This window comes from Ictidomys tridecemlineatus, chromosome 1 (genome assembly GCF_052094955.1).
Source record: "Ictidomys tridecemlineatus isolate mIctTri1 chromosome 1, mIctTri1.hap1, whole genome shotgun sequence".
Classification (NCBI taxonomy): domain Eukaryota; kingdom Metazoa; phylum Chordata; class Mammalia; order Rodentia; family Sciuridae; genus Ictidomys; species Ictidomys tridecemlineatus.
Genome location: NC_135477.1, coordinates 82,657,002 through 82,680,210, shown reverse-complemented (window position 1 = coordinate 82,680,210; position 23,209 = coordinate 82,657,002). Strand labels below are relative to the sequence as shown.

General features: G+C 37.1%; 1 protein-coding gene across 1 annotated transcript in view; it reads left to right on the top strand.

Moving 5' to 3' along the window:
• The window catches only part of Iqgap2 (IQ motif containing GTPase activating protein 2), a 289,643-nt gene that overhangs the window by 252,535 nt on the left and 13,899 nt on the right, over window positions 1–23,209 (top strand). The window contains exons 29-30 of the mRNA XM_005328940.5: window positions 9,250–9,352; window positions 9,958–10,099. Of these exons, the coding sequence (XP_005328997.2) occupies window positions 9,250–9,352; window positions 9,958–10,099 (245 nt within the window). The remainder of the gene's footprint in view (window positions 1–9,249; window positions 9,353–9,957; window positions 10,100–23,209) is intronic.

Genomic DNA, 23,209 nt, shown 5'->3' with positions numbered 1-23,209 from the left:
AGGTGCCAAAAGCATACATTGGAGAAAAGATAGCCTTTTTAAAAAATAGTACTGGGAAAATAAAAGGTATATCCATACATAGAAGAATGAAACTGGACCCTTATCTCTCACCCTTTATACCAAAAACATCGAATAACCCAGTTAATAAATGGGCAAATGAATTAAACAGACACTTCTCAAAAGAAGAAATACAAATGGCCAACAAACATGAAAAAATGTTCACCATCATTAGCAATTAGGGAAATGCAAATCAAAACTATACTGAGACTTCATCTCATAACAGTCAGAATGGCAGTCAAGAATATAAATAATAATAAATGCTGGTGAGGATGTGGAGAAAAAGGAACACTTTTACACTGTTGGTGGGATTATACATTAGTACAACCACTTTGGAAATCAGTATGGAGGTTCCTCAAAAGTCTAGGCATGGAAGCACCATATGAATCAGCTATACCACTCCTTAGTGTTTATCCTGAAGAATTAAAATCATCATACTACAATGATACATACTACCCACGTTTATAGCAGCATAATTCACAATATCCAAACTATGGAACCAGTCTAGATATCTATCAGTGGATGAATGGATTAAAAAATATTTTATATATGTATATGTATATATATATATATATACACACACAATATGGTATATATACATAAAAATATGTATATATACACCAGCCATAAAGAAAAATGAAATTATGTCATTTATGGGAAAAATTATGGAATTCTAGAGACCATTATGTTAAGTGAAATAAGTCAAACTGAGAAGGTTGAGGGTCATATGTTTTTTTTCTCATGTGGAAGCTAGAGAGGAAAAGGAAAAGAAAGGTAGGGATAGATCTCATGAAAATCAAAGGGAGATCAGTAGAGGAAAGGACCAATGGGTGAGAGGTAGAGAGGGAGGGAGGAAGTGCTGGGAAGAGATATTGGCCAAATTTTATTGTTGAATTGTGTATTGTGTGGATGTACAAATATATAGCAAATCCCATTATTGTATACAACTATAATGCACCAATTTAAAATGTGGGGGAAAAAAAAGAAAATTTTCAAAACAAAATACTGCTCTATAATAAAAAAGAAGGAAGCTTTGAGCAAGAAGAGCTATGCAGGGGCTGGGAATATAGCTCAGCTGATAGAGTGCTTGCCTCACATGTACAGGGCCCTGGGTTTAATCCCCAGCACCACAGAAAAAAAAAGAGAGAGAGAGAGATGCAGAAGGCATCACAATACCAATCTCAAATTGTACTATAGAGCTATAGTAACAAAAACAGCATGATGTTGGTAAACAAAATAGACATGAAGAACACTAGAATAGAATTGAAGACACAGAAATAAACCCACTCTCTAACAGCCATCTGATACTTGACTAAGCTGCCAAAAATATAGAAGAAAGCTTTTTAACAAATGAGGCCGGGAAAACTGAACATCAATATGTAGAAGAATGAAACTGGATCCCTATCTCTCAACATGCACAAAACTCAAATCAAATGGTTCAAAGACTTAGGAATTAGACCACAAACTTCACAACTGCTGGAAGAAAACATAAGGTGAGCCTCCCATCATATTGCTGCAGGTATAGACTCCTTAAAAATACCTCTGAAGCTTAAAAAAATAAAACCATGAAACAGTAAGCAGGATGACATAAAATTAAAAAATTAAAAATCTTCTGCACAGCAATGATTAAAAAGCACGAAGAGAGGGCTCGAGTTGCAACTCAGTGGTTCTTGCTTATCATGTGTGAGGCACTGGTTTCAATCCTCACCACCACATAAAAATAAATAAATAAACAAAATAAAGGTATTGTGTCCATCTACAACTTAAAAAAAAAAAAAAAGAATCTTAGCCAGATGCTCCTCTGTCAGGAACTTAATATCCAGAATATATAAAAAACTCAAAAAAACTTAACACCCCAAAAGCAAATAACCAAATGAATACATGGGCAAAAGAATTAAACAGACATTTCTCAAAAGAAGAAATATATGGCCAACAAATATACAAAAAAAAATTTCCACATCTCTAGCAAGCAGGGAAATGCAAATCAAAATTACACTAAGATTTCATCTCACTTCAGTCAGAAAGGCAATTATCAAGAATATAAATAATAATAAATGCTGGTAAAGATGTGGGGGAAAGGCACTCTCATACATTGTTGGTGGGACTGAAAATTAGTACAACTACTCTGGAAAGCAATATGGAAATTCCTCAAAACACTAGGAATGGAAAACACTGTATGACCCAGTTATCTCACTCCTTGGTATTTATCCAAAAGAACTAAAATCACCATACTATAGAGATACAGCCACTTCAGTGTTTATAGCAGCACTATTCAAAACAACCAAATATAGAATCAGCCCAGATGCCTGTCAATAGATAAATGGATTAAGCAAATGTAGTATATATGCACAATGGAGCTTTACTCAGTCATAAAGAGAAATGCAATTATACCATGTACCAGTAAATGGATGGACTGGAGAACTCATGCTAAGTGAAATAAGCCAGACTCACAAAGTCAAGGGTCAAATATTTTCTCTCATATGTGGAAGCTAGAGAGAATCAAAGGAAAGAAGGCGATGGGGAATGGATCAGATATCATAAAGATATCTCCTTCTAATCAATGGATTAGAAGGAGATTGAGAGGGAGGAAAGGAGAGGAAATGTGGAAAGAATTTAACAAAATTACAGTATGTGCATATAGAAATATACCTCAGGGAATTTTATTTTTATATATATGTAGAAAGCACATATATATAAAAGTGAAATTTTTAATCAAATTTTTCAATCAAAAATAAAAACATGATGGGCTGAGCTGTGGCTCAGTGGTAACACATTTGCCTGGCATGTGTGAGGCCCTGGGTTCAATTCTCAGTACCACATATAAATAAATAAATAAATAAAGTCTATCAACAGCTAAAAAATATATATATTAAAAAAATACATGAGCAAAAGGAAGATCACTAGAGAAAGGCGAGTAGGAGGAGGAAGGAAAGAGGAGTGAAAAGCAGGGTCAGATGGAGTAAATCAAAACCAATGCATGTATGATTTTGTTAAAATGAACCCAAGTACTATGTATAACTATGATGGTCTTTTAAAAAAAAAATCACTTCCACTGTTCTGGGAATTCCCATTTCTTAGAAGCAGGCGAAAGTGAAAAGCAGGGTCAGATGGAGTAAATCAAAACCAATGCATGTATGATTTTGTTAAAATGAACCCAAGTACTATGTATAACTATGATGGTCTTTAAAAAAAAAAAATCACTTCCACTGTTCTGGGAATTCCCATTTCTTAGAAGCAGGCGATTTTGCAGTCTGTGCTGTCATAATGTCTCCATCTGGTTTTCATGCAGACTTCACCACCATCAGCCATTAGTGCTCCACAGTGGCACTGGGAAGGAATGAGGAAGCCATAGAGGAGTTTTCAATCATTTAAAATGAAAAGAGGAGCCAGGCACTGAGGGGTTTTGTTTTTGTTTTTAAAAGACTAATTGGGGCTTTGTTATTGTTTTAAGTCTCATCAGAAGTAGTTTTAAAAAAAAAAAAAAAAAAAAAAAAACGTTTATTTTTTTAGTTGCAGGTTGACACAATACCTTGATTTTTCATAAGTGGTGCTGAGGATTGAACCCAGTGCCTCAAGCATGCTAGGCAAGAGCTTTACTCTGAGCTATAGCCCTAGCCCAAGAAGAAGATTTTTTTAAAGAATAGTTTCAGACCTCAGTAGTCAAAGCAGGGTCCTCAGGATGTGTCAGAAATGTCCCCCAGACCTCCGCAAAATGAGTCTTCATTCTAACAAGATCCCTGGGTATTTTGATGCACATGAAAGTTCTGAATGCCTTTGTCACAACTACAGGAAAGCATAACAAATACACACCTCTCAAAGATCATGCTCCTGTCCCTCAAACCAGATATACTTACAAGTAGCAAACTGGCCACTTAACATTTTGGTATCTACATTAAACTTCTCTAAGAAATGAAAAATTAAATGTCAATTTGGAGGAAAGATTGTATCTAGTTTTGATTTTTGTCTCTCAGGGCTGACAAAGGGAACATCTCTGACATTTACAACAAGCTCTTAATAAGTATTGACTAAATGAATAAACCATCCTCCTTTTCTCTAGAAGTTCCCTAAATCTCAAAACCATTCAGCAAGGCACCATGTACAAAAATAATTTTCTAATGAACACATAGGCTCATATCTAAACAATGACCCATTTGTCTATTTTTAATGGTATATGATCCATCTTAACTATGGACATCTTGATTATATGTTTGCAGAAGGCAGTATCCACATTCAGAAAAGATAGTGGGGAATTCTCTTTCAGAGGGAGTGGTTGTTTCTCATGGAGAGCAAAGAGAAAATGTTCTTGTATTAATTTGGTCTTTAAGGAGAAATAGTTTCCTTTGGTTAACAAAGATTGAAAACAGAATGCAGTCCTGGGAAACAGCATGAGGCTGCAGTTCCTTGGGGGTGTTGGGTTGAAAGCAGATGTCATGTGGGACAATGTGTAATGGCAGAGACTGTCCTGTTTACTGTCTAAGGGTGGAGGCGTCTGGTGCAGACCTGCCAAGCCCTTGTCCACGTGGTTGACCCTCGCTGTCTAGGGAACATGTGGAATTTCAACATAAGGTCTTTAAGGAGACATTTTCAGGAAATGTTTTTGTTCCACAAATTACAGAATAAAGGGGTAGAAACTGATCACCTAAATCATCCATTTCCAGATATGGCAGCCAAATCAGCTGGACCGTCTCTAAAAAAAACAAGTACATAAATTTATCCATCCTGCTTTTTTTGTTGTTGTTGTTTCTGACATATTTTACCCCAGAATGCCATTATATGCAACCCTTCCAGGTTTTGCCTTACCTCTGTTGTTTAGTTAACTTTTCTTTGAAGCCACTTACCTTTTTAAAAACAATTCCTATTTCTTTGCATTAAAACAAAGTGCTTCTACTATAGAAGAAGTAGCATGCCTCGCCATAAACAGAAACTTCAGAAGAAAACAAGTATAATGAAAACAGAAGAGTACTTCCTTGCTTTGAAACTGCATTTAAGGCTGCTCTCCTGTTTTTGAAAAAGCCCAGTTAGAAATGTCAGAGAAGTATTAGGAAAATTCAGCAGTAAAAAGAAATGTCCTCTCTTTAATTAATCTTAAAGATTGTCAAAGAAAAGTCAGTAATCAAGGCAGCACTCAGCTGGCATAAGCATAAAATAACCTTCTCAACAAATGGTACTAGGATAACTTGAAATCCACAACCCAAAGAATGAAGTTGGATTTCTTTCCATGCTGTGCCAAAAAAAAAAAAAAAAAAAAAATTAAAGAGCTCAAAAAGGGTTCCATCTAAATGTAAGAATGAAAACTATAGAATTCTTGGGGAAAAAAAATTGTAGGAGTAAATCTTTGTGGCCTTGAAGTCAGCATTGGTCTCTTAGATGTGACACCAGATACACAAGCAATAAAAGAAAGAAATTAAATTACAGCAAAACTGAAATCTTTTGTGCTGTAAATAGTGTCATAAAGAAATGGGGGGCTGTGCTGTGGCTCAGCAGTAGCGCACTTGCCTGGCAAGTGTGAGGCACTGGGTTTGATTCTCAGCACTGCATATAAATAAATAAAAAATAAAGGTCTATCAGCAACTTTAAAAAAATGTACATTTTAAAAAAAGAAGAAATTGAAAAGATAACCTGCAGATTGAGAGAAAATAATTGCAAATAATATGATAAAGAACTTGTTTCCAGAGTATAAAATTCTGCAACTCCATGATAAAAAAGATAAATAATCTGATTTTTAAAGGCATAACTAAGCATCAAAGAAGCCAATCAACTCAGTGAAAAGGCAACCTATGGAATAGGAGAAAATATTTGCAAATCACAAATCTGATAAAAGGTTAATATCTAGAATTTACAAAGAACTCCTACAACTCAACAACAACAAAAAGCCTGATTAAAAAATGATCCAAGAGCCTGAATAGACATTTCATATACCAGTGGCCAGCAAGTACATGAAAAGATGTTTATCATCACTGATGATTAGGAAAATCCAAATCAAAACCACTATATACCATCCCACACCCATTTATATAATTGCTATTTTTATTTGTTCTTTTTAGATATACATGACAGAAGAATGTATTTTGACATTATACATACATGAAGTATAATTTATTCTAATTAGGATCCCATTCTGTGGTTGTATATGATGTGGAGTTACATTGATTGTGTATTTATATATGAACATAGGAAAGTTATGTCCAATTCATTCTACTGTCTTTCGTATTCCCATCTCTCCTCCCTTCCCTTCATTCCCCTTTGTCTAATCCAATGAAATTTTATTCTCATGCCCCGCCATTATTGTGTGTTAGCATCTACATTTCAGAGAGAACATTAGACCTTTGGATTTTGGGGATTGACTTATTTCATTTAGCATGGTAGTCTCCAGTTTCATCCATTTTCCACCAAATGCCATAATTTCATTCTTCTTTATAGCTGAGTAGCAATTAGAGAAATAACATAACTAAAACTACACTGAGACTTCATCTCACTCCAGTCAGAATGGCAATTATCAAGAATATAAGTAACAATAATTGTTGATGAGGATGTGGGGGAAAAGGTTCACTCATAGTTGCTGGTGGGACTGCAAATTGGTGCCTTGATTCTCAGTATTCTCATTTTTTGTTGAATTTATTTCTCATTAGAGTATGTAGTTTTTAAGACTTTTTCTGACAGTATTCTATAATTTTTAGCATGGGTAGATAAGAGTGTCAATGTTATGTTAATGGACAGCTGACATGTATTTTTGTCTATTCCTTATTGTCTTAGTAGCTTTCATGCTCTGTACATACCATAATCAACCTATTGCCTCTGAGAAACATGTAAGATAATATATTTACAGCCATTTTTACAAGTTTATAATGTATTTTTCTTCTTATTTTATGTGTTATATAAAATTCAAAAAGAATTTTTTTCTTAATTGAGAAAAGGATATAAAATGCAAAATCCACAATTTTCATTTGCTAATTGTTTTGCAGTACTTTATTATATTGGATGTCTTGTCTTTCTTGGGCTTTTAATTAGCTGATGAATGAATACCTTAGACACTTTTGGGTTTTAGTTGGGATTTTACATAGCTTACATTTTTTAATTCTTGGATTCTTTGGCGTTTCTATTAATCTATAGCATTATTTTAATAAATGTTATAATATCAACCTGAAAAAAATTTTAAAAAATGTTGACAAGGTTGTAAAGAAAATGGTACCCTTATACATTATTGGAGGGACTATAAAATAGCACAGCTGATGTGGAAAACAGTATGACAGTTCCTCAAAAATTAGAACTAGGCCAGCCACAGTAGCACGTGCCTATAATCCCAGTAGCTCAGGCGGCTGAGGTAGGAGGATCACAGGTTCAAAGCCAGTCTTAGCAACTTATTGAGGTCCTATCTCAAAATTTTTTTAAAATAATAATAAAAAGAGCTGGAGATATGGCTCAGTAGATAAGTGCCCCTAGATTCAATCTCTGTACCAAAAAAAAAAAAAAAATTCTTTTTAAATAGAATTGCCATGTAATCCAATGATTCCACTTCTAGATATACACCCAAAAAAATTAATGGCAAGATTGAAAAGATATTTGTACACCCACATTCACAGCAACATTAGTCACAATAACCAAGTTTCCATTGATAGAAAAATGAATAAAATATGACACATATAAAATGCAGTATATCTTTAAAATGGAAGAAAATTGTGATACATACTACCTGATTGCACCTTAAGGACAATGCACTAAGTGAAGTAAGCTGGTCACAAAAAGACAAATGCTGTGTGATTTTACTTACATGAGGTACCTAGAATAGTCAAATTCATGGAGTCAAAAAATTAGATTAGTGTTTTCCAGAGGCTGGAAGAAGGGGACAGAGGGGAGTGAATATTAATGAGCACAGGTTTTCTTTTAGGGTAATTAAAATATTCTGAAATTAGATAGTGGAATTGGTTTTGCAAATCTGTATATTAAACACCAGACATCAAACATTTTAAATTAATTTGGTGACTAAAAATGAGTTGTGCAATTTTTGTGCATGCCCCATAACCCTTTTTGCTGGGGAGGCTGAGGCAGGAGGATGGCCAGTTCAAAGCTAGCCTCAGCAAATCAGGGAGGTTCTAAGCAACTCAGTGAGGCTCTGTCTCTTAGGTTAAGCACCCCTGAGTTCAATCTCTGATCAAAAAAAAAAAAAAAAAAAAGATTTAAAATGGAAATGGGGCTAATTTTATGTTTCAGATTTTTATGAAATAGTCTACAACACCTGAAAGCATATTGCCTATCATCAGAGGTATTAACTCTGTAGTTTCAGTTTAATTAGAAATGCAAACAAAAACAGATATATTGTCCTTTATCATTTTCCCCTCAGATGCTGCTATCTATAAGACCTGGAAAGACACCCCAGCAGTTGTTATTCATCTTTAAGGCTCTTTAGGATCACAAAAAGAGGGATCCACCCATCACTTTTAGGTATTAGGTTAGGGAACCACATGGGCATGTCTGTCATCCTTACCTGTGAAGGATCTTTAATGCCAGGCAACAAATTAAAATAGCTAATAGTTGTGATTTTGGGGGCGGTGGGAGGGTGCCAGGGATTGAACTCAGGGGAGCTTGACCACTGAGCCACATCCCTAGCCCTATTTTGTATTTTACTTAGAGACAGCGTCTCACTGAGTTGCTTAGCACCTTGTTTTTGCTGAGGCTGGCTTTGAACTCTAAATCCTTCTGCCTCTACCTCCTGAGCTGCTAGGATCATAGGCATGTGCCACCGCCCAGCAATAGTTGTGATTTTTAGAATATTTAACCATAGTTTTTGATTGCAGCATAATTGATCTCAGAAGAGGTATGTATGGAAATGCCTTTCCAGTCAGTTTGCTGCCAGTGTTAGATGAGAGACTTGTGCTTTACTTTAGACTCCTCCTCAATTTTGAATTTTTCTGTAAAGGTGAGGAAGCACAAGATCTTGCTGGCAAGTAGCTTTTTTTTTTTTTTAATGAATACCTTTCTTTCTATAATTTCTTAACATAGAGAGCATATTTACCCTCAAGATAAAATGAAAACAGTGTCTCTTTGTACTCCACAATTTTAATTAATGTCAGATTTGTATTAAAGATGTAAACAATATCTGGAGAAAATATTGAAAACTGAATGGGAGGAATATATATATGGTAGCAGTTAGGAACTGACTTCTGTCTTTGCACATGTGTTGCTCTCTGTATAAAGCTCCTGTTGGAACACCAGGATGCCATTGCTCCTGAAAGAAATGACTTACTCAATGAATTACTGGAGTCGCTGGGAGAAGTGCCCACCGTAGAATCCTTTCTCGGTAAGAGCTTGTTCCTGTTAACTAATCCTCATGTCTATGGATTTTGGCTCTTTTCATTTTTGTATCCTAGATAAAAATTTTATTTTTGGAATTTAATACTTAAGCTAATTTAAAGGAATAACTACCTTGCCCCCTTCTTACTTTAAGAACTCTGTAAATCAGGGCTGGAGTGTAGCTTACTGGTAGAGCACCTGCTTGGCAGTTGCCAGGCCCTGGGTCTGATCCTCAGTACTCTACCCGACACACCCCCAAAAATTAAGACTTCTGTAATTCATTGTGTCCTGGATTGTAAAACATTTGATATATATAAGGATAAGCTCCAGATACATCAAAAAGGGTTTGTTAATCCGCTTCACAAAGAAAGCATTACAGAAACATTTATTAGAAAATGGAAAGTTCCTTACTGTGTTTTCTAAGGATTTCTTTTATTAGTAGTTTTCTCTTTTTAGTTATTTGTTCATAATTCGAAGATCTGTGGTTTTGTGAGGACTATGATCACCCATCTTATTACTCATCCTGTGTCTTCCAGAACCTTCTCTTTCATTGCTGATGCCATCACAAGGAGTGACTTGCAAGAATAACACTGTTTGGGTTTTTTTGTACAGGGGAAGGAGCAATTGACCCCAATGACCCTAACAAGGCCAATACACTAAGTCAACTCTCCAAGACTGAGATTTCCCTTTACTTGACAAGCAAATATGATATAGAAGATGGTGAAGGTATGGATGGCCGAAGCCTCATGATAAAGTAAGTGTGTTGGTCAGCTTTATGTTTCTCTGACAAAATACCTAAATCTTCCCTTCTTTGAAGTGTTTTCTTTTTTTTTTTTTTTTATTGGTTGTTCAAAACATTACAGAGCTCAAGACATATCATCTTTCATACATTCGACTCAATTGGGTTTTGAACTCCCCAAATGCATAATACAGACTCACTTCTGTTACATACTCACATTTTTACATAATGGCATATTAGTGACTGTTGTATTCTGCTACCTTTCCTATCCCCTACTATCCCCCCTCCCCTCCCCTCCCCTCCCAACATCCCTCTCTACCTCCTCTGCTGTTGTTCAATTCTCTCCCCTTTTTTTCCCCCCTCCCCTTGCCCCTCATAACCTCTTATAATTTTGTGTATCACTGAAGGTCTCCTACCATTTCCATATGTTTTCCCTTCTCTCTTCCTTTCTCTCCCCCCATTCTTCTTTGTTTACTGTTAGTCTTTTCCTCATGCTCTTCCTTCCTGTTCTATTCTTGGTTGCTCTCTTTATATCAAAGAAGACATTTGACATTTGTTTTTTAGGGCTTGGCTAGCTTCACTTAGCATAATCTGCTCTAATGCCATCCATTTCCCTGCAAATTCTATGATTTTGTCGTTTCTTAGTGCTGCATAATACTCCATTGTGTATAGCTGCCACAATTTTTTTATCCACTCATCTATTGAAGGGCATCTAGGTTGGTTCCACAGTCTAGCTATTGTGAATTGTGCTGCTATAATCATTGATGTGGCCGTATCCGTATAGTGTGCTCTTTTAAGGTCCTCAGGGAATAGTCCAAGAAGGGCAATAGCTGGGTCAAATGGTGGATCCATTCCCAGCTTTCCCAGGAATCTCCATACTGCTTTCCAAATTGGCCTCACCATTTTGCAGTCCCACCAGCAGTGAACAAGTGTGCCCTTTTCCCCACATCCTCGCCAACACTTATTGTTGTTTGACTTCATAATGGCTGCCAATCTTACAGGAGTGAGATGGTATCTTGGGGTGGTTTTGATTTGCATTTCTCTGATTGCTAGAGATGTTGAGCATTTTCTCATGTGCTTGTGGATTGATTGTATGTCCTCCTCTGAGAAGTGTCTGTTCAGGTCCTTGGCCCATTTGTTGATTGGATTATTTGTTATCTTATTGTTTAATTTTTTGAGTTCTTTGTACATTCTGGATATTAGGGCTCTGTCTGAGGTGTGAGGGGTAAAAATTTGTTCCCAGGATGTATGCTCTCTATTTACCTCTTTTACTGTTTCTCTTGCTGAGAAAAAACTTTTTAGTTTAAGTAGGTCCCATTTGTTTATTCTTGTCATTAACTCTTGGGCTACGGGCGTTCTATTAAGGAATTTGGAGCCCGACCCCACAATATGTAGATCGTAGCCAACTTTTCCTTCTATCAGACGCAGTGTCTCTGTTTTTATATCTAGCTCCTTGATCCATTTTGAGTTAACTTTTGTGGCTGGCAAGAGAAAGGGATTCAATTTCATTTTGTTGCATATGGATTTCCAATTTTCCCAGCACCATTTGTTGAAGATGCTATCCTTCCTCCATTGCATGTTTTTAGCCCCTTTATCAAATATAAGATAGTTGTAACTTTGTGGATTAGTCTCTGTGTCCTCTATTCTGTACCATTGGTCCACCTGCCTGTTTTGGTACCAGTACCATGCTGTTTTTGTTACTATTGCTTTGTAGTACAGTTTGAGCTCTGGTATCGCTATACCTCCAGATTCACACTTCCTGCTTAGAATTGCTTTTGCTATTCTGGGTCTTTTGTTTTTCCATATGAATTTCATGATTGCTTTATCTATTTCTACAAGAAATGTCTTTGGGATTCTGATTGGCATCGCATTAAACCTGTAGAGAACTTTGGGTAATATCGCCATTTTGATGATGTTAGTTCTGCCTATCCATGAACAGGGTACATTTTTCCATCTTCTGAGATCTTCTTCTATCTCTCTCTTTAAGGTTCTGTAGTTTTCATTGTATAAATCTTTCACCTCTTTTGTTAGGTTGATTCCCAAGTATCTTATTTTCTTTGAGGATATTGTGAATGGAGTGGTTTTCCTTATTTCCATTTCAGAGGTTTTGTTGCTGATATACAGGAATGCCTTTGATTTGTGCGTGTTGATTTTATATCCTGCCACTTTGCTGAATTCATTTATTAACTCTAGCAGCTTCTTTGTAGATCCTTTTGGGTCTGTTAAGTAAATTATCATGTCATCTGCAAATAGCGATAATTTAATTTCTTCTTTTCCTATTTTTATGCCTTTAATTTCTTTTGTCTGTCTAATTGCTCTGGCTAGTACTTCGAGAACTAAATTGAATAGAAGTGGTGATAGAGGACATCCCTGTCTTGTTCCAGATTTTAGAGGGAATGCCTTCAGTTTTTCTCCGTTTAGGATGATGCTAGCCTGAGGTTTAGCATATATAGCTTTTACAATGTTGAGGTAAGTTCCTGATATCCCTAGTTTTTCTAATGTTTTGAACATAAAGGGATGTTGTATTTTGTCAAATGCTTTTTCTGCATCTATCGAGATGATCATATGGTTCTTGTCTTTAAGCCTATTGATGTGGTGAATAGCATGTATTGATTTCCGTATATTGAACCAGCCTTGCATCCCAGGGATGAATCCTACTTGATCATGGTGCACAAGTTTTCTGATATGTTTTTGTATTCGATTCGCCAGAATTTTATTGAGAATTTTTGCATCCAAGTTCATTAGAGATATTGGTCTGTAATTTTCTTTCTTTGAAGTGTCTTTGTCTGGTTTTGGGATCAGGGTTGAAGTGTTTTCTTATCTAGAGATTTTAGTTCACGGTCAGTTGCCTCTATTGCTTTGGGTGTCTGGCAAAGCAGAACCTCATGGCAGGGGAGTATATGGTAGAGTAAAGCTGCTCACCTCATGGTGACTGGCAAGTGAAAAAAGAGGGAAGGGAACAGGGGACAAAATAAACCCTTCCAGAGAACACCCCAGGGACCTGCTTTCTCCAAAAGTCCCCCCTCCTAAAGTCTCCTCCACCTCCCAATGGCCCATTAAGCTATGAATCCATTGATGGATTAATCCATTGATAAGGTTAGAGCCTTATTGATCCAGTTACTACCTCCCAGCATCACTTCTGAACTCCGCTGCACTAAGGACCAAGTCTTGAACACATGGGCTTTTAGGGATTGTTTCAGAACCAGATCATTAGCAGTTAAGTTTGGGGCTTAAAGGACATGTCTCCAGTTTCATGTCTTAAACCATCCAAAATCAAGTAAGGCTAAATCCCCCCAAATTTATTTAACAATAGATGAATATTGAAATGTATTATGTTTATCCATCAAACATCAGACCAAAAGATAAGTAGACTATTAATAATAGGAAGAAACTAAGTATTATAATAATGTACAAAATCTGCTTTGGTTCTTATTTCACGTAGTATTTTGATACCTTTCCTTTAAGGAATGAAATTAACCACAGAAATATCTGTGTCAGAGTGATTAAAAGATTAGTAAGGAATTACTTTTAACCACATTTTATTCCTGTTATAAAATGATAATGTAAAAAGACACACATGATAAGACTTCTCATCTCATTTGTTGGCTTTCTTTCCTGTTAATTAATCCTGGAGCTGAGGTTTTGGCTCAGTGGTAGAGCGCTCACGTAGCACCTGGGAGGTAATGGGTTTGATCCTCAGCACCACATAAAATACAAAAACAAATAAAATGAAGTTATTATGTCCATCTACAACTTGAAAAAAATATTTTTAAAAGATTAATTAATCAGTCAATCCTGGATACCTTTGCCAGCTTTGATTTTATTCATCCTTTACTTCCTGTCCTGAAAGACTTCAAATGAAGCATTTGCACTCTAAATGAATACTGTATTTTTTCCCCCTTAAGGCTTTATGCATTTGCTATGCCAGTCTTTTATGCACAGAGTAAGGAAGAGAATGAGATTTATAACACAACACCATAAATCAAAAACACATGCTCATCAAACAGTACAGTTTTAAAGAACTTGTATAAAAAGAATGATGCATATCTGCACATTAGAACAATTATATATTGGAGTGGAAAATGAAAGAAAGGGGAACAAACAAAATTAAACATGCCTTGACACAATATTTAGCACATGTCTTCCACACTACATGTCTAGAGGGCTGAGATTGTTTTCATTTGTGCTGTTTTCTGTCCTGCCATTGACTTGCTTCAGACAGCACTCATTTCCACATGATTTTTTTTTCCATATCATCTGCCACCCATATAAATGCCAAAAGGGGCTTCCTGGAGCTGGTAGTATAGCTCAGTGATAGAGTGCTTGCTTTGCATGCATAAGGCCCTGAGTTTTATCCCTTGCACCCACTTCCTCATCAAAAATAAGCTTCCTTGGTGTGCTATGTTGTGACATATGTTACTTCTATGAGGTTTACTTATTTTGTCAATCAGCTAAGCTTCCATTCACTTGTGGAATCAGCTAAGCTTCCATTCACTTGTGCAATAAATGTTAGAGAACCTGCTCTATGCCAGGCTTGAGACTGGAGATACAGCAGTGGCAAACCAGTGACAATCTCTGCCTTCCAAAATTGAAGGTCTGAATTCTAGAACACATCCTGGGCAAGACTGAGGGCAATGTTCTTCAACTACTAATTACCAAGTAGATTGAACTTTCTGAAAGACAGTTCACCGAAGGGCAGGGAGAAAAGAGGGGAAAGCAATTATTAAGGTAACTGGAAATTCTAGATTGTATGGTTCTGCCATGCAAATGAAATTAGATCAAGCCTCCCAGGATCTCAGAAACTTTGTCCTTTACAGTAATGATATGAAATTTTCTCTTAATTGGTTTTGTCTGTTATTTAAATGCCATTTCTAAAAGCATTTGCTTCAACTCAAATGTCTGCATTAATGAGTAAAAATCACAATTTAAGAAGTCTAAAATATTAAATAATCTGAATACCATATATATTTCTAAAACTGAGGCTCCATGGTTCTGCAAATTCTTGGAATTCACATTTTAAAAACAAAACCATCAAAGTCAGATATTTTGGGAAGTTCTACTCCTTGGCCTGGGAACCTGACTTGTTGTCCTGCATGCCTTACCCAGCCCCTGCCCCATTTATGGCAGTCTCCCAGCTCTCCAGAATGTGCTAGAGACCCATGCTGACTATTCCTCTAATAACCACACTAGGCACAGCCAGTGGGCTTTGTTGTTGTTGTTGTTCTTGTTGTTTAATGGTAGAATACACATAGCATGAAATTTACTATTTTACCCATTGTAAAGCATACAATTCAGTGGCATTTAGCACAATATTGTGCAGCCATCATGACTGTCTAGTTCCACACTTTTATCATCCCCAAAGTGCATTCAGTCCTGACCCTCTTCTCTCCAGCTCCTGATTACAACTAGTCTGCTTTCTGTCTCTATGAATTTACCTATTCTAGATATTTTATATAAATGGAATTGTGTAACATGTAATTTATTGTGTCTAACCTTTTACTCAGCATAGTGTTTTCAAGGTTCCTTTGTGCAAGATAGAATCAGTACTTCATTTCTTTTATAATGACTTGAGAATATTTCTTTGTATGGATATGCCACATTTTGATTATCTCCTGATCAAAATGGATGTTTGAGTTGTTTCTACCTTTTAGCTATCATGAACAGTACTACTATATATATTGGTGTGAAGTTTATGTTTGAACACCCATTTTCAATTTTGGTGGGTGTATACTGGGAATGGAATTGCTGGGTTAAATGGTAATTCTATGTTTAACTTTTTGAGTAATCACCAAACTAATTTCCCCAATAACTGCACCATTTCTTATTTCCTCTAGCAAGGTATAAAAATTCAACTTTGCTAGGCATGGTAATACATGCCTGTAATCCCATCAACTCAGAAGGCTGAAGCAAGTGGACTGCAAGTTCAAATTCAGCCTCAGCAACTTAACAAGGCTCTAAGAAACTTAGAAAGACCCTGTCTCAAAATAAAATTAAAAACAGCTGGAGATTGGCTCAGTGGTTGAGTGCCCATGGGTTCAATCCCCAATGCCAAAAAAAAAAAAAAAAGTTCTACTTTGTCTACATTCTTAATAGCATTTTTATTCTCTTTTTTTCCGTCTCTCACTCCCTCCATCCCTCCCTCCCTTCCTTCCATCCATCCATCTTTCCTTCCTTCCTTTCTTCCTTCCTTTCTTTCTAACAATAGCCATCCCAAATGTGTGGAATATTTTTGTAGTGGTTTGGATTTGGAATTCCCTAGTCATAAGATATTGAGCATCTTTTCATGTATTTGTTGATTATTCTTATATTTTCTTTGTAGAAATGTCTACTCAAGTCATTTACCCATTTTTAAATTAAGTGGTTCTTTGGTTTGTGCCGAAGTCTGGCTTGGCACAAATCAGGAGCCACTTGTCAAAAAGAAACTAACTTTATTTTTAGAACTACAAACGCCAAACAAAACAGCTCCAGGGAAAAACCCTCAGAGCCCAACTGCCACCACCGGCTTCCACAAGCCTCTCTCCCCCACACCAGCCTTTTCCTCCCACAATCCTCCTCCTCTTGAGGCCGATTGGCTGGGTTGCGTGGGCAGAGCCAAAGAAGTCACCCAATGAGCAGCTCCGTGGAGGAGCCAATCAGCTAGATGTTGCTGGGGCCGCTGTGAGCCAATCATCAGCTGGCAGTCTGAAGGGCAGGGAAACAGCCCAATGAACATCACCGCAGAGGAGCCAATCAGCTAGATGTTGCTGGGGCAGTCTGAAGCTTGCTGGCAGCTGGAAGTTTGCTGGGGCCCCTTTGGCTGTGGCTCTCAACATCTCCCCCTCTCTGTTTAAACAACAAGCATGTGGCTTAGGGACCGTGCCTGCCTTAGGTTGTCCAATACATATGGTCCTTACCCGTCTTCGGATGAGCTGACCTCAGGGCGTCAGCCTCCTGTCTTAGGTTGGTACCATTGTAATTGGATCTTACCCGTCATTGACTACCGGTCCAGTACAGCCACACCTGTGGAGAGGTCTCAGCGGGGGGGGGGGGGGGTGAGGTTCTTTGCCTCACCTCTGTTGACCCCCAAATTTTAGCTGAATGATCATGACAAGCAGAAGGGAGGAAGATATACCAAGTCAATTGACGGCTCCTTTTGGGAAAATTGTACCACCGATGATATCATCAGCAAAAATACCCCAACACTACCACAAGTCGCTGCACCAACAGATAGTTCACAATGCATACAAATGACACATAGTTCTGTAAGCAGTTCAGTGCAAGTTCTGTAAGCAGTTCAGTGATGGCTATTGCAGAAACTGTAGATTAGTTTTATCTTTGTCTTCACCGGCACAGGGATGAAGATAGGAATTCTGGCAATAATGACTAAAGAAAAAATTAGGTAACATTCCAGAAGACACTAAAAGAAAACAATTTTCTTAACAATTTATATTATCTTCATCGGCACTGGGATGAAGATAGAAATTCTGGCAATAATGGCTAAAGAAAAAATTAGGTAACATTCCAGAAGGCACTAAAAGAAAACAATTTTCTTAAAAGAAAACAATTTTCTTAACAATTTATATTATAGTGAAGAGAATTATTAAATATAATGAAAACTAAAGGTGAGAGTAAACAAACAGATCTGTTAACCTCCTTTTTGTTTACATATTAAAACAATTCTTAACAGTTATTTACCCAATTTAAATTAAACCATTTAAATCACGTGAATAAAAAAAAAATATTTGGATCCATCTTTTCATGAGCGCTCATCATATATGATATATAGAAATATGTACATTGGACATACGTACATTCAAACATATAACACAAAACACAAGTGTGCACACATAATATAATACATACAACACATAACACAATAGTAAAGGCCTTATAACTTTTTACAGGTAAAATCTCTATTGCAATGTTTAAAAACTCTATAGTCAAAAAAAAATAGAACTGATCAGCAAAACATTAACCTAGGTCTGTATGAGCTCAAAAAAATAAAATAGAACTTCATGATATGGGAAAGGGCAATAATAAAATAGATATTGAAAAAAGCATCCTGGTTCTGTCGCAGATGTAAGGATAACCAAATTGGAGTTTTGGATATCAGCTATTATGGATTTGAGCTAAATCATCTTCTTTTTGGTCTGTAGAAATCGCTTTAGTTAATCTCTCTGGAATCCAAATCAGCTGCTGTTCTCCCTGTGGAAACACAAAAACAGACCCCCGACTCCAGACAATCACTGGGTCAGGATTTTAGTTAATCTCTCCGGAATCCAAATCAGCTGCTGTTCTCCCTGTGGAAACATACAAACAGGCCCCCGACTCCAGACAATCACTGGGTCAGAACCTTGGTTAATCTCTCTGAAATCCAAATCGGCTGCTGTTCTGGGTCAGAACCTTGGTTAATCTCTCTGGAATCCAAATCGGCTGCTGTTCTTCCTGTGGAAACACACAAACAGACCCCCGATTCCAGACAATTACTGGGTCAGGACCTTTCCATTGTCCTGTTAGAATATCTTTCCAAAGTACCTTGGGCTTATGTACATTTTTTGGACACATATGCCTTTCTGCAGCACTAAGTCCTGATGAATCCAAATTTAAAAAGTTTAGAGTAAAAAGCGTTATTTTAAGTTTATCTTTGGGGAATATATACCCCTTCCCAATTCCATCTTTTTGCTTTAATAAGTACATTTTAATAGTTTGATGAGCTCTTTCAACTATGCCTTGACCCTGTGGATTGTATGGGATTCCTGTTATATGAGTAATGCCAAATGATGAGCAAAATTGTTTAAAAGAAGTAGACGTATAACCAGGGGCATTATCTGTTTTTAACTGTTTTGGAATGCCCACAGTGGCAAAATTTTGTAAGCAATGAGCTATAACATCTTTAGTTTTTTCGCCGGCATGAAGGGAGCCCATCAAAAATCCAGAAGAAGTATCAATTGTAACATGCAAATATTTTAATTTTCCAAATTCTGGCAAGTGTGTGACGTCCATCTGCCAAATATGGTTAGGCATCAATCCTCTAGGATTGACTCCAAGATTAACTTGTGGTAAAAAGGTCACACAATTTTGACATTGTTTTATTATTTGTCTAGCTTGTTCCTTAGTTATTTTAAAACGCTTTTGTAAAGTATTAGCATTGACATGGAATCTTTCATGAAAATTTATAGCTTCTTCTAGTATAGAGAAAATATGTATGTCACGTGTAGTTTTATCTGCTAAATCATTGCCCAAACTAAGGGCTCCAGGCAATCCTGTATGTGCCCTGATATGTCCTATAAAGAATGGATCTTTTCTGTCCCAGATTAAACTTTGTATAGTGGAAAACAAAGAGAAAACAGTAGAAGAAGGGGAAATTCTACCAGCATCTTCAAGGGATACTATAGCATTAACTATATACTGGCTATCAGAAAATAAATTAAATACAGAATCTTTAAACATCACAAAAGTTTGTAATACTGCATTAAGCTCTACCTTTTGAGCTGATTGTTTGGGTACTAAAAATGTAAAAGTTTGATTAGGTGCTGATAACGCCAAGGTCGCGGGTTCGATCCCCGTACGGGCCACCAAATGCCGAAGTCTGGCTTGGCACAAATCAGGAGCCACTTGTCAAAAAGAAACTAACTTTATTTTTAGAACTACAAACGCCAAACAAAACAGCTCCAGGGAAAAACCCTCAGAGCCCAACTGCCACCACCGGCTTCCACAAGCCTCTCTCCCCCACACCAGCCTTTTCCTCCCACAATCCTCCTCCTCTTGAGGCCGATTGGCTGGGTTGCGTGGGCAGAGCCAAAGAAGTCACCCAATGAGCAGCTCCGTGGAGGAGCCAATCAGCTAGATGTTGCTGGGGCCGCTGTGAGCCAATCATCAGCTGGCAGTCTGAAGGGCAGGGAAACAGCCCAATGAACATCACCGCAGAGGAGCCAATCAGCTAGATGTTGCTGGGGCAGTCTGAAGCTTGCTGGCAGCTGGAAGTTTGCTGGGGCCCCTTTGGCTGTGGCTCTCAACAGGTTTGCATTTGGTTTTGATTTTTGTATTTGTTTTTTTTTTTTTTTTTTTTGCTACTGGGGTATAAGAGTTCTTCATATATTCTGGATACTAGACCTTTATTAGATATACATGATCTGCAAATATTTTTGCCACCTCTATGGATCATTCTTTTGTGCTCTTGTGTAACTAAAAAGGTGTTTTGTTTTGTTTGCAGAAAAGGACATTACCAAAAAGAAAAAGACAACCCACAGAAGGGGCAAAAAATATTTGCTGTGTTTCTAATTATTTGTTATATATACATAAACATAGAGAATAGATGGCATGCATATACAAAATACATATAAAATATTTTACAGATGAGAAAAATAGGCACAAAACAGATACAAACTTTTTTCTGGGTAATATATATAATAGGAAGTGGAGCTGATTTGACCTAATAGTGTTAAATCCTCCAAACCTAAACTTTGATCACAAACTATTACAACTCCTTGAGGTCTTCTTTGCACTCTTAGGAATTCTAGAATAAATAATGAGAATTATAACAGGGCAATTTTCTATATAACTGACGCTGGTCATCTTTCCAAGCCAAAAGGGAGTGTCTGATAGACTTGAAAGACATGAAAGGCACACAGCTGGAATAGGAAGAAACACTGATTTCTCTTTCCCTTCATCAAGTTTATGAAATAGAGAACCTCAGCTAGCTTTTGCCATTTTCCCAGTACTGACAAACATGGTGATATTAAACAAACAAGCCTGGTGGAGGAGTCCTAGGATGAGGTCGCATTACAGCCTTGATGTTTCACTTGTTGCCCAAGGGATCCAGCATATAGCCTAACCCTCAGTGTCCCCATCCTTAAGTGGAAATGGGTGGGAAAGGCTATAAATCTCCCTCATTATAAGTTAAGTTTCATTTTAAAATATGGGGCCCTTCTGCCCTTTATTAAGCTTGTATTTTTATAAAAGTATGTGTGTTTAAGTAGAAGGCAATATTTGTGGTTTTTAATCATACTAATCTGCCCAAGTACTTAAGTTGTCATTTCTTAAGAATTTTTCTCCTTTCACATGATTCAGTTTAGAGATTCATTTTCCCACCCAAAAGATTTCTTTAGTTTTGGTTCAAACTGACAGGAGCACTCAATGGCTAAGGTGATGTTTGAGGTCTGTTGCTAAAAATGTATAATGATGTCATTAGAGTTTTCAACAACCAGAAATAATCCTTAGCTTCCACAAACACAAATTCCTTTTCAACATTGGGTGCACTATAAGGCAGAGGGAATGGCTCAGAGTATAGTAATAGATACCATATGAATAGAGTAGCCAAGCCCAAGGAGCTGCACCAATTTTAAATTGCCATTTGATCTCATTTACTGACACTGGGCTGTGAGCATAGCTATGGTGAATAAATTCCCTGGTGTGTGTTTTACATTTATTTTAATTCTTAGAGTTAGAGACCTCATTCGGTAAAGGCAGGGCTCTTGGTTTGGATGAGCCTGTCTTGCAGATCAAACAGTCATGGGACCAGTACTTCACCAGTTGACTTAGGCTGGTCAGATATATCTAGAATTTTGTGTTTGCACTGGGGTGAGAAGGGCAACTCATCTTAAAAAGGGTGTTGGCAGCTGAAATGTGAATTAGACTGTAACTCTTTCCAGATCCTATTATGGAGAGATTTAAGGACCAAGGGGATTTTATTGGGAAAGATGCTAAAAGAAGGTCTAGGGTGCTAGGGTATACTCCATGGTAGAATAACATGCTTAGCATACATGAAGCTCTGAGTTTGATTCACACCACACACATACACATACACACACGCACACACACACACACACACACAAAAAAAAAAAAAACCATAGAGGGTGTGTAAGGATACGGGACACCAAGGCACAGTCCCAGTACCTCTCTACAAGTCTATGGTGGTGAGGAGTTGATGATTTGAGAAGGGAATTTGCCTTGTTTTATGCAACACTTGAAAGTAGGGTGAGAACTTTACCCATTAAACCTCTTTGTCTTTGTTACATTTGTAACATCAGTCAGTGGATTATTTCCCAAAGGTTCTCCCGGCACTAAAGTCCTATGACTAACCAGGTCCAGGGAGTGGGCCTCTCAGAGTGCTAGCTTCCTGTTAAAGAATGGAATGTTCCAATGCTGCACTTTCCAAAAGAAATTTAATATGAGCCACACATGTAATTTTAAATTTACTAGAAGCCACATTTTAAAAAGAAGCATGTGGAATATTTTTCCAGTCAGTTTTATTTTATGATTTTTTAAATTGATACATGGTAATTATACATATTTATGGAGTATACTATGACATTGCAAGCCATGTATATGACATGTAAGGATCAGGATAATTGGCATATCAGTCACCTCACACATATCATTTCTTTGTGTTTTGAGTAGAAATTATTTCTATTAGTATATTTTATTTAACCCAGCATATCAAAACTATTTTTATTTCAATAGGTAAAAAAAATGTAAAAAAAATGTTAATGAAATATTGTCAAATCTTTCTTTCATACTTTGTCTTCAAACTCTGCTATGTGTCCTGCACTCACAGCACATCTCAATTTGGGTTAGGCATCATGTTTCAAGAGATCACTTGCCACTTTGGCAAGTGGCTGCCATCTTGGCAGCATGCCTTTCTTGACCATAATGACCTGTAAGTGCCAGACCCCAGTATAAGGCTTTATGTGACATCTTTTTGTTCAATCCTTGTATCCGTTCTCAAGAGAGATTTCTGGAAATAAATTTTTTTTAAAAAAGCAGGGGTTTTATAATTTTCGTAAGTTCATACAGCTGGCATGTAATGGGAGCCCAGATGTGGCTGGACCCAGGTCTATCTGACCCCATTGTCCTTAACCCTTGGACACACAGTGGGAGAGGGAGCTGAATTCCCTGTCCTGAGACTAATGGTTATTTGGATATAGGAGTCTAGGGTGGAATTTTGGCAATGAATTCCATGGGTCTGATGTAAAGTAGAATTCCAAGAGAAATAGGTTATGTCGCCAATTTGTCCTCCAGCTACTCCTGAACAAATAAACATTCTTTGCCCCAGGCAGGACATGTGTAAGTGACCCCACTTGCTTGATCATTAGACAGCGTCTCTAAAGAAGATGAGCTAGGAATTTCCTAGGAATATATATCATA